The following is an 11,587-nucleotide window of genomic DNA, read 5'->3' on the forward strand; positions in this document are numbered from 1 at the left end:
AAGGGATTTATTGTTGAGACCATTCACGTATGCAAAAATAGATTAAATTGATTGATTTTTATGCTCTTAACTTCTATGCACGTAATGTAACCAACGCTATTTATCACTTTAATATTTTATTTTATCGTTCAAACCAACATGAGATCTTGCTTATTATTGTTCTCTAAAACTAAACGTGCAAACGTCCTTTAAGCATATCATCTTCCCATGATTGTTCTACATCATAATTGGGGGACAACAACAACAGAGTTGATGGTGGAAGAGAGAAGGATGGTGATTAAGTGAGATGCGGGACTCTACAAATCCATGGTGTCACTAAAAATCATGGTAAAGGCCATACAAGAGGTGGGAGGAGGATTTTTGGTAGAGCTAAAGAGTTTGAACGGGATCATAGGGGAGGAAGGGGGGAATCCCTCTTTCAGTACAGATAGTCATACAGCAGTTTAGTGAGATTTTCTAGCCACCTCAGGGGTTACCTCCACAGAGGTGACAGGAGCACGACATCATGCTGAGGGAGGGAGTATCAGTGTCAGTGTCAGGCCTTACCGCTATTCCCAAATCCAAAAGAATGAAACTGAGAAGCTGATCCCATAGATGTTGGAGGCCGAGATCATCATGCCAAACGTGAACCCTTTTTCTAGCCCAGTTTTACTCGTCAATAAGGATGGAAGTTGGAGATTTTGTGTGGGCTACCGTGTCCTGAATAAGGAGACTATGTTAGGCAAGTTTTTTATTTTAGTTATAAATGAGTTGCTATATGAGCTTTATTGAGCGGTGGTATTCACGAAGGTAGACCTAAAATCCACGTACCATCAGATTCGAATGAGAGAGGAAGATGTACTGAATACAACTTTCAGGACACACGTGGGACACTACGAGTTCTTAGTGATGTCGTTTGGTCTCAACAACACCCCAGCTACCTTATAGTCCCTCATGAATAAGGTGTTCTGACCTTACCTCAGGAAGTTCGTTCTGCTCTTCTTTGATGACATCCTGGTGTACAACAAGTCCACAGAGGAGCATCTGGAACATCTAAAGAAGTGTTACAGGAGCATTAGCTGAGGGCCAATTTGAATAAATATTATTTTGCACAGGCTAGAGTGGAGTACTTCGCATACATGATATCCCAGGAAGGGGTAGCAGCTGATCAAGCAAAGATTAAGGCAATACTGAAATGATCTCTACCTAGGAACTAGAGGGAGTTGGGGTGTGGGGGGGGGGGGGGGGGGTGGTACAGTATTGGGGCTTTTTAGGATTGACATGGTACTACAGGAAATTCGTGAGGGGATACGGCACTATACCTTGGCCATTGACAGAGCTGCTGAAGAAGGATAATTTCTTGTGGGGAAAGAAAACCACTTAGGCCTTTGAGAAATTGAAGACAATCATGACCACAGTTTTAGTCCTTGCCCTACCCGCTTTCAACTAGATGTCGTAGTAGAGACTAATGCAGTAGAATATGGACTGGGGTACTGCTCATGCAAAATCACAGACTCATAGCCTACTTCAACCAGGTATTGACAGTCAGAGCTCAACTGAAGTCAGTATATAAGAGGGAAATGATGGCCATCATATTGGCTATTCAGAAGTGACAACCTTACTTATTGAACTGACATTTCATCATCAGGACATATCAACGGAGCTCGAAGTACTTATTGGAGCAAAGCATGGTGATCGAGGAACATCAGCGATGGCTGTCAAAGCTGTTGGGCTATGACTTTAAGATCCAGTATAGGCTAAGAATAGAGAACAAGGCGACTGAGATCCAGTATAGGCTAGGGAGCCCAAAGAGTTAGCAATTTCAGTGCTGCTAATGCTAAATTGGGGGGCTACTAAAGAAGAGAGCATGTAATATGAGGGGCTAAGGGGGATTAGGGCGAAGCTACTAAAAGATGAGAATAGTCACCCTGGCTATTCTTTAGAGGAGGCGAGACAATTGCACTAGGAGAGGTTTGTGCTGTCACGGATCTCAATTCATATTCCCCACCCGCTACAGGAGTTCCATGGGAGCACTGTTGGGGGCCATTTTGGGGTGCACCGGTGTAGAAGAAATACAAAGGATTAGGAATAGAATTGAATCGAAAGGAGAATTCTAGTGGTGGTTGACAGGTTGAGCAAGTATTCATCAGAGAGGTGGTCATTATGGGGCCATTTTGGGGTGCATAATTCATGGTGCATTTCATTCTCTTATGACACCCCTACACGGTAGTTACAGTAGCAGTAACATTCATAAAAGAGGTTGTCAGATTGCATAAGATTCTGGAGTTGATAGTACCTGACCGAGATAAGGTGATTCTCAATCAGTTCTGGAGAGAGTTGTTTAAGTTACAAGGAACAGTTCTAAAGAGAAGCATCGATTACCACCCTCAAGAACGAGTAGACATAGGTGGCAAATAAGAGCCTACAGACTTACTACCGGTATTTTGCTTTAGAGAAACCTCGGTTGTGAGTTAATGGCTAGCATGGGCGAAGTACTGGTACAACACTTCATATCACTCAGCTTGCTAGATGGTCCCTTCCAAAATGTTGTATGGAAGAGACCTCTCACACTTAGTGCATTTTGGGCAGAGGAGCACACCAATCTCTTCAGTAGAGCACTACTTGAAGGAAAGAGATAAGATGTTAGAAGAACTGAAAAGACACCAGTCGAGGGCACAATAGATTATGAAGCAGGCGGATGAACACAATAAGGACATCCAGTTAGAAGTGGGAGATAGGGTGTTTTTAAAACTGCAACACTACAAACAAAGGACAGTAGCTAATAGGAGGAACGAGAAGATGGCCTCGAGGTATTTTGACCCTTATGAGATATTGGAGAATATTGGAGCATTGGCTTATCGCTTGAGATTACCCCCGATCGCTACCATACATCTAGTGCTCCACATGTCACAGTTGAGGAGACCTCTAGGGGAGCAGGCAATTTGTTCAGAATTACCAATGACATTGACTGATGAGTTAGAGGTGGTGTTGGAACCTCTTGAGCTGAAAGGGGTACGAATAGAAGGGGTGATTAAGGAAGTGTTAATTAAATGGAAGAGTCTACCCGACTATGACGCCGCTTGAGAGCTATACGAAAGGGTGAAGCATCAATTCCCATATTTTTACCTTGAGGACAAGGTGGTTCCTTGGGAAGGGGGTATTATTAGATCAGTCCACCCTGGACCGATTCATGTATACACCAGGCAGAACACCGGTTCCACCCCGTAGGGGGCGAAATTCTGTGGTGGAGCCCAACAGTCAATTAAACATTAATTAAGGATGAGTTTGGGAGGAAAAATTCAAAAGTAAGGGGTTATTTAGGGATTATAATGGTAATTGTGCTTTGCTTTAAGTAGATTTTTGTCCCTAGAGTTAAAGGTTATGTTTTGGATTTGCTGAACTTGTATTTCTCTCAGGGTTTGCTTAGTCCCTAACCGCCGGCTAGGAATTAGGAGAGTCAGATCTTCCTCTCAAATTGAAGATACATTGTATCTTGTTTGTTTTCTCCCATATTTGAGCAATTATCAACTTTTCTTAGTGATTTGCCACCAAATTTTCCTAAAATTCTATTCGTTCTTGCTGAAATTCCCAATTTCAGCCAAGAATTGTTCAATTTCTACACGGATTTCCTATCATGATAGTATTTTGCTATTACTTGCTTTCATGTACAATACAACATGCCCATTATATCCACTATTTGTAATCAAGGTGAATGAAGAGTTATCACATTTATTCTTATATCTTAATCATAATACTCCATTTATTGTAGATCAGCCAAAAATTGTTCAATTTCTGCAAGTATTTCCTCTCAGGATAGTATTTTGCTATTACTTGCTTTCATGTATAATACAAAATGCCCATTATATCCACTATTTGCCCTCAAGGTGAATGAACAGTTATCACACTTATTTTTTTATATCTTAATCATAATACTCCATTTATTGTAGATAGCAAATCAATGTTTTGAACTTTGAATCATATGTAGCACAAGCCAAAAATGCATAATCCTTAAAATTATACCTTGATCATATATAGTGAAATTAGTGGATAAAACTCTTAACTGAACTTGAATGGCATGCCCTACATTTATATTTTAAGGACTATATCCAGTTCCACCGCCAAGGGCAAAGTGCACCATTTGCTAAAACTGATATAGTGCATTTTAAGAGTGTGGTTATGAATAATGCAAAAACTAGGAGTAATTGGTACTAAAAATAAGAGGGAGGCTCAGAAACTAATAAAAGCATGAAACCTGTGCAGATGAAAAGGAAAATGATGTTGAGTAAACACATGAAAGAAAAATAAAAAATAAAAAAAATAAAAAGGCTGAAGTTGAGGAATTCCGACACACCTCAGTATTGCATACAAGCTAAAGCATTTAATATAATATTTGACACAATGCTCACAATAATATAATATTTAATTTTCATAACATAATAAAAATATCTCCACATGGTTTTGAGATTTATATGCAAAGGAGTGTCAAGGAAAATAAATTTATGAGATTTAACGAGATGGGATATGAAAGTAGTTACAAGTACCCAAATAAGCAAGACAATGATGGACAAAAAAAGTATAATGATAATAAAGCTTAACATTTTATTTCGTAGAATTTTTTTGATGCAATATTTCTATTATTAAGGGTGACAATAAATGATATGACCTATCAACTCGACTCAAAAAACATGAGTTAGGTTGACATGTTTAATAAAAGGGTCAGGAACAAGTTGGGTTTTCAGTTTTTATGCATCGTTTATTAAACTAGTAGGGTTCGGGATGACCCATGAATCCGCTTTTGACCCAAAAATAAATCATTTAATATCTTTTTTTTTTTACTTATGAGTGTATAATCTTCTTATTTCTGATCAAATATCTTCAACTATATAGTAAATGAGTTATAGAAAGATAAAATGGGCTAACGGTTTGAGTTCAGGTCATTTGGGTTGCTAACATGTCAAGATTGGGTTTTAATTTTTAACCTATTTATTAAACGGGCCGGGTTTAGGTTGACTGAATTCGGTTCGAGGCAACTTCCGGTCAAACCCGAATCTAACCCATCAACCCGCTTTAACACCCTTATACATTATGTTACATGACAAAACCTTTAATCTCATATAGACTTATGAGTCATATCATAAATTGGTTCATGTGTCAAGAAATCATATAGAGAATGCACATGCAAACGAACATTTTACAACGGTGCTTCCATGCAAACTAAAATTACTTATCTAAAAATTTAAGGAGAATATTATACCAAAAGAAGCCTGCATCATAAGAGGGTTGTACAAAAGATTTAAATTTAGACCAGTCTGACATGATTGTGGAAGTTTAATAAATCCATATGCTTCCTCAATCACTAAATCAATCACCATGCTAGAGAAAATATTGTCTAGAGATCCACTTACCAAAGTTATTGCATATTATTCAAAGTCAGGTTAAAATATCTAGCTATCAAATTGGAAGGATTTTTTAAGGTGCAAAATAACCAAAAGAAAACCCAAATCCATGTGCAATCTAGTTGAGTTCCTTACTAGTAATGAAATTTAATAATTTTTAAAAAAAAATCCCTATTATAGGATAGTAGGTTATTAAGATAAGAACCTAAAAAAGGTTATTTCACAATATACTCTTCATGTTCACCAAATTGATTAATTGTGAGGCATGCGGCCCTAGTGGAATCATAGATTATGCTATTCAACAAAAGCATAAATTCGTTCATGTTGAAGTCTCAGCCTCCAACTTCCTTGTTTGTTCAAGGAAGATGAGAGAAATAAAGATAATAGAAGAATTGAGGGTAACATAAGCCCTAGCCTAATTCTTTCTTGAGACTTGTATGTTTTACATTTCATGAGCTTCAATATGATCATAAATTTATTCAAAAGATGAAATAAAATGTTTCCAGTATAATTTAAATATATCATGCTAAAGTGCGGTCAAAAGCTTGCCTTGATAAGTTGAACCTCACCTCCACTAGAGGTGGGGGTTCCTATCGGCTAAACTGAGTGTGTAGTAGCTATTATGTTCTAATTGGGGATTCTGAACAATTTCATTGATTGTGGTAACAATGCCAAATAGTGTGGATTTATATCGAAAGAATAATTGGCATTAAAGTTAAAAATACACTTCAACCAAAATAATTATCAATGTCTTAATTAAAGTGAACAATAATACAAGAAGAAGTTAGAGTGGATTGATAATATTATCATTAATCAAAGACTCTGCAAACTGCAGGAAAGTTTGGGTCCAAAAAATACAAGCTTGAACAAAAAAAGAACAAATATGCTTTTAAACTACCGAGCTTAAGGTTATGCTTCCTGCTATAGCTATCAGCTAACTAGAAAAGCAAATCTTGCTTCAGCGACTTGAACATATATCCAAAGAAAACTAACCGAGCCTATGTGCTACATACTATTATAAGCTAAGCATACCATACTTCAAGACAATGAGCAATTATTAAAGAATAGTCATAACAATGCTCCAACATATTCAAAGATTATTCATGGCGCATTCTAAAAAGTAGAGAAACTATAATGAAAATGTTTAAAAACAAGCAAAATCCAATACACGTGGATGCACTCAAGGGATTAGGAAAACAAAACAAAACAAAATTCCATACTCACCAATTTTTCGAGTCATCTACACCAGCTAGGAAAGATTCGATCTTGTCCTTCCGGGCATGCTTCTTGATCTTCCTCCCAGCTATGTCATACCCAATATGCTCCTCATCCTTATACCATTCCAATGGGACATCACCGATAGTATTTCTAGGAGCCACCTTTAAAATTAAAGAAATAATAAACTTGTAAGAATAATATTTCTAATAAGTTTCAAGGAATCAAAATGAGCACAACAGACAACCTCATCCTCAGAGGAATCACTCTCTTCGGCTGGATGATGCAAATCATTGCCTTCAACCTCATTAATCTCACATGAAAGCTGCAATAAAAGTAACCAAAAAAATCGATTAAAAGGTAAACTTTAAGAAATATTGGAACAGATATTCAGCTCGCACTTCAGAATCCGAAGATTGGGAAACATCACGCGAATCGGAGTGTTCTTCGTCACGAGTGGGAGAAGAATATTCAGCTGGTAGCTCAGGTACGGCTTCTGGGTCTGCCTTATCCTGATTTCAAACAAATAACTACAATGAAGACAGTGCAAGAAGAACTCAAATGAGAAAAAAATGAAGAACAAATAGGCCAATCATTGGAGGAACAGGAGAAGCCTACCTTCTTTTTCTTATCTTTCGTGATGGCAATCTTCACTTTCTTATCGCGGATCTTCAATTTCGCCATGGAAGCGAGCGCTGAGTTTTCTCGATTAGGGTTTTTGGGAGGTTTCTCGCGATAGAGCCGAGAGACCGCCAACTCGGGCCGGTTCAGTGCGGGAAGAAATTGTATGCAGCGATTCAGATTCTCACGTAAAAATATAAATTATATTTAATAAAAATAAGAAGATGGTTAAATTTTATTTTTAATATTTTCTTGGAATGTAAAAAAATTTATCAATATTTTTTATTAAAAAAAAAAACTTTTCCTTTTAAAATTATTATATTTATTAAGTTCAAGCTCAACTCTTTTAAAAAATTTATAGGCTCGAGCTCGGCTTGATTGCTCTAGCTCATTTGGAAAGCTCGGCTTGATTGCTCTAGCTCATTTGGAAAGCTCGAGCTTGACTTTGAGCTCGGTTTCTTAGTTTTAAATTAAAATTTTTAATTTTTAAAATTTAAATTAATTTCTAAATATATTTAAAGTTAATCTAGCGACTCAATGAGCTTTCAATTTTAGTCACGCTTAGCTTGAGCTCGTTTAATATATGAGCTCGAGTATGAGCTCAAGCTCAAACTTGTTGCTCGATAAACTTGACTCATGATCTCGTCAACAAGCTGAGGTCGATCCGGCTCGGCTCACTTACATCCTAGTGGTTTCAAGAAGCATTGCTTATTAAACAAATAACTTATTTGAAATGGGAAAAAATATATATAACCTTATATTTTGATATAATTTTTGTTGAAATTGGAAGATGAGATATCCAAAACTAAAAGAGAAATATTTAACTAAAAAATAAATACTACCAAAGGTTATATTTTTTTGTAAACAAAACATTTAAGTTTAAATGTTTTTTTTATATTGAAATATTTTAGTTTTTTATTTATATAGATTTTATTAAAATACTCTAATATACAATTCACCCCGTTTGAGTCAAATGCAAGACATTAGTAAAAACATGCCTTTATTAGTTTGTCAACTAATGTGCTATTTTCATAAATGATAAAACCTATTGGATTCAATCTGGTTAATGGATAAAATATTTAGGCTTCATTTGGGTCAGCTTTTCGCTGCTTCCAATGAATTTTTGTGCTAAAAAATTGCTTTTGAAAGCAGTAAGAAAGCTGCCCCAAACTAAGGCTTTGTCTGGGACGGCTTTCTTCCTGTTTCTTAAAGCGGCTTTCTAGTACAAAAATTTTCATTTTTGTACTAAAAAGCCGCTTTAAGAAGCAGGAAGAAAGCAATCTCATACGAAACCTAAGGTTTTATTTGAGACGGCTTTTAATGAACTTTTTAGTACAAAAATTAAAATTTTTGTACTCAAAAGCTGCTTTAAGAAGCAGAATAAAAGTCATTCCAAACAAAACCTAATCCTTAGATTTTAGATAGATTATCACAGCGTAGCATTATTATCAGCACATGTTTTTCATTCAAAGTAAGGTTTATAATAAACACATTCTTATTAGAAGCAACATCATATGCAAGAATTTACCTTCCAATCTTCAAATCATATATAATAGATTTATGACACATCGCTATCAAAAGTATGTAAATTACAAATTATGTGTTAGCTTTCTGTTCTCTCAACAATCCAACTTGCATAGCAAACAAATATGTTTAATATCGTAATTATTTTCTTAGAAATCCCTAAACATTTTTCATTTTAAATATTTGTTTTAATGAAGTCTAATCGCCATTCAATAACATTAAAAAAAATTACACCAAACAATGATATGTAAAATAGTAAATAACATAAGAAAAATTTAATTAATAGTTTGTGAATTGAGTTTTGAATGCTTGCATTTAAGATATCACTGGAAAGATCTAGAAGCTTCGAACATAAATTTGCACAAAATTATCTCAAGAAGAATGAGACAACAATTACAATCGAGATCGTGCAGGTTGTGAGATGTTGCGACTAGGGGTGTCAATTTCGGGTCACGGGTGTGAAAGCCATTTTTCCTTCAAGGTTCGTCCGGGACGATCAGTTCAAAATCAAGTGACAGAGAAGTTCGTCCCAGGACGAAGTAGGGTTCGTCCGTACGAAATTTGTCCAGAGAGCAACTCGTCCAAGAATGATAACTATTTCGTCTGAACGAAATTTGTCCAGTGGGCAAATCATCCCGGGACGATTTTGGATCCTCCATGACGATCTCCATGCATATATAATAGTTTGAGATCTTTTTGAAGAGAGAGAAAAGCCAGAAGAAAGAAAATCAAAGAAAAAAGGAAGAAAAGTGATTTTTGGGCGACTTCGGTCCGTTTCCGTCCGTTGCTGTAGTTGAAAAAGTTAACCGACTCGAGGTAAGGCACATTCCGCCTTTCTCAATTTTCAGAAACGGGAATTTTGACGACTTTTCTGTCTTGGATTTTATTTTTGTTAGCAAATATTTGGTTTCTTTTCGCACTGACGAACTCTTTGCTGCGTAACTTTTGGTATGTTTCTGAGATGATGTTTGTGCACGTTTTGAGTATTTTATGGAAGATTTTTACCATATATTTTGGATTATGAGACATTTTAATCGAACTACGAATTATCTGGATGTTGAAAAAATGTTGCTTCAGTACAATACAAGTCTTACAATGATGTTTTGTATTATTTGTGGTAACTTGGTAAATTTCTGAATCTGTGAATTCTGTGTAAATTCCGTATACCGCCGTTATGCTGTTGATGATTTTTCTAACGAAATTTGATTTTCTGAATTGAAAGCTTTGATGTGCTGTTATATCAGAAGGGAGTTATAAGGGGCCAGAATTCTTTGATATTATGTCTGTGTCAGGGAAATCTAAAAAGAAAACAAGTTCTGTTCTGAAAATTCTGTATATCTGTTCCGTTCTGGTGCTATAAGCACAAAGGGAGACATAAGGGGCCATAATCCGTTGAGATTTTGTCTGTGTCAGGGAAGGGAGGCATAAGGGGCCAGAATCCGTTGAGATTCTGTCAGGGTCCGGGAATCTGATATGTGTTATGTGATATGTGATCAGATATTGAAATGTGATTTTATCTGATTTGAAATCTGCTCCGTACGATTCTGTTTGTTCTGTGAAATTTGATTTGAATGTTCTGCTATGTGATATGAATTCAGTTCTTCTGTACCAGTTATTTGATTTCTGTTCGATATCTACTCTATATGATTATCCGAATTCTGTATGGCTACTATTCTGATGTATTTTTTAGTTGTGAATTTCTAGATATTTTGTTTGGCGATTGTAGTCTTGCTGAGCTGTTAGCTCATCCTTGTTATCTGCATGATTTTCAAGTTCTGGGAAAGGGAATGAAATCTTGGACTAGCAGTTCTGTGTCTGATCAGTGATTAGATATTTTGTACTTTTGATTTTTGTCCAGTCATGACTTTTCTATTCTGTTATTTCTATCGGTAGTCAAGCACTGTATTGTACATGATTATTTTGATGAAAGGAGAAAATAATATATGAACTGCTCTGTATATTTGGAAGTTATAGTAGCTCTGTGTTTTATGTTCTGTATGTTTGAAATTTGGAAGAATGTCTGAAGCAAATTCCAAAACTAGATCCTGGATTTCAACATTTGTCACGGCCCGACATAAAGGAATTCGCTCCGGTCGGGTTGGGTCGTGACAAATCTTTATTGATATCAGAGCAATGGTTTTGAAATTTGGATGGTAAGACAGAGCTATAGGAATTGATCTGTAAGTCTGGTGGGGTAGTTTCTGTTTGTTTGGATTTTTATTATTGTTGTTTTATATGCTTGTGCATAGTTGCATTATGTGTGATTATGGATCTGCCAGACCCAGATATGACTGATGGACAGAGTACTAATCAGGCAGCTTATGTGAACAGAACTGCCCCAGTGGTTGGTTCTGATACAATTTCGCAGTTTGCTACGATGGTTGCTAAAATGATGAGTGAAACTCAAAATAGAGTATATGCTGTTCGATATGAAGATGTAGAGCGGCGTGTGCTGCAGCGCATGTCTGGTGCGCAGGCACGGTAGCGGGCAGCAGCACCAACGCACAGACAGTCGCAAGGACGCGCGCGTGTGTGCGGGCCGCCTCGAGCTTGCGCAGCTGCGGGCATGGTGCGGACATGTCCGTGGGCAGCCGGGCAGTCATTTTAAAAGGGTTGCTAGGTCAACCCGGCAACCCGTCGGGTCAACCTGAATCCAACCCGTTTTTCAAACGGGTCGAATCTGCGAACCCGAATCCGACTCGTTTTGCAAATGGGTCGGGTCTAACCCGAAAATTTCAGGTTGGGTTCGAGTCGGATTTTCGTGTCGTGTCAAATATTGACACCCCTAGTTGCGTCGCTGATGGGAGAAGAGAATTTTCATCAATAAGGAGCTGTTGGCCATTAAGTTGTTG

At 37.0% G+C, this 11,587-nt stretch overlaps 1 protein-coding gene across 2 annotated transcripts in view; it reads right to left on the minus strand.

The window, feature by feature from the left end:
* LOC110105380 (ribosome biogenesis protein BOP1 homolog) overlaps positions 1-7,375 on the minus strand; it is a 27,381-nt gene extending 20,006 nt beyond the window's left edge. For both annotated transcript variants that reach the window (XR_002304138.2, XM_020834854.2), the window contains exons 1-4: positions 7,209-7,375; positions 6,992-7,102; positions 6,838-6,915; positions 6,600-6,754 (exon numbers count right to left, since the gene is read on the minus strand). Coding sequence is in view for 1 of the 2 variants with exons in the window: in XM_020834854.2 (XP_020690513.1) it covers positions 6,600-6,754; positions 6,838-6,915; positions 6,992-7,102; positions 7,209-7,274 (410 nt within the window). In the remaining variant the exon portion in view is untranslated. The remainder of the gene's footprint in view (positions 1-6,599; positions 6,755-6,837; positions 6,916-6,991; positions 7,103-7,208) is intronic.
* Positions 7,376-11,587: the final 4,212 nt, after the last annotated feature.

Source organism: Dendrobium catenatum, unplaced genomic scaffold, assembly GCF_001605985.2.
Source record: "Dendrobium catenatum unplaced genomic scaffold, ASM160598v2 fragScaff_scaffold_1013, whole genome shotgun sequence".
Classification (NCBI taxonomy): Eukaryota; Viridiplantae; Streptophyta; class Magnoliopsida; order Asparagales; family Orchidaceae; genus Dendrobium; species Dendrobium catenatum.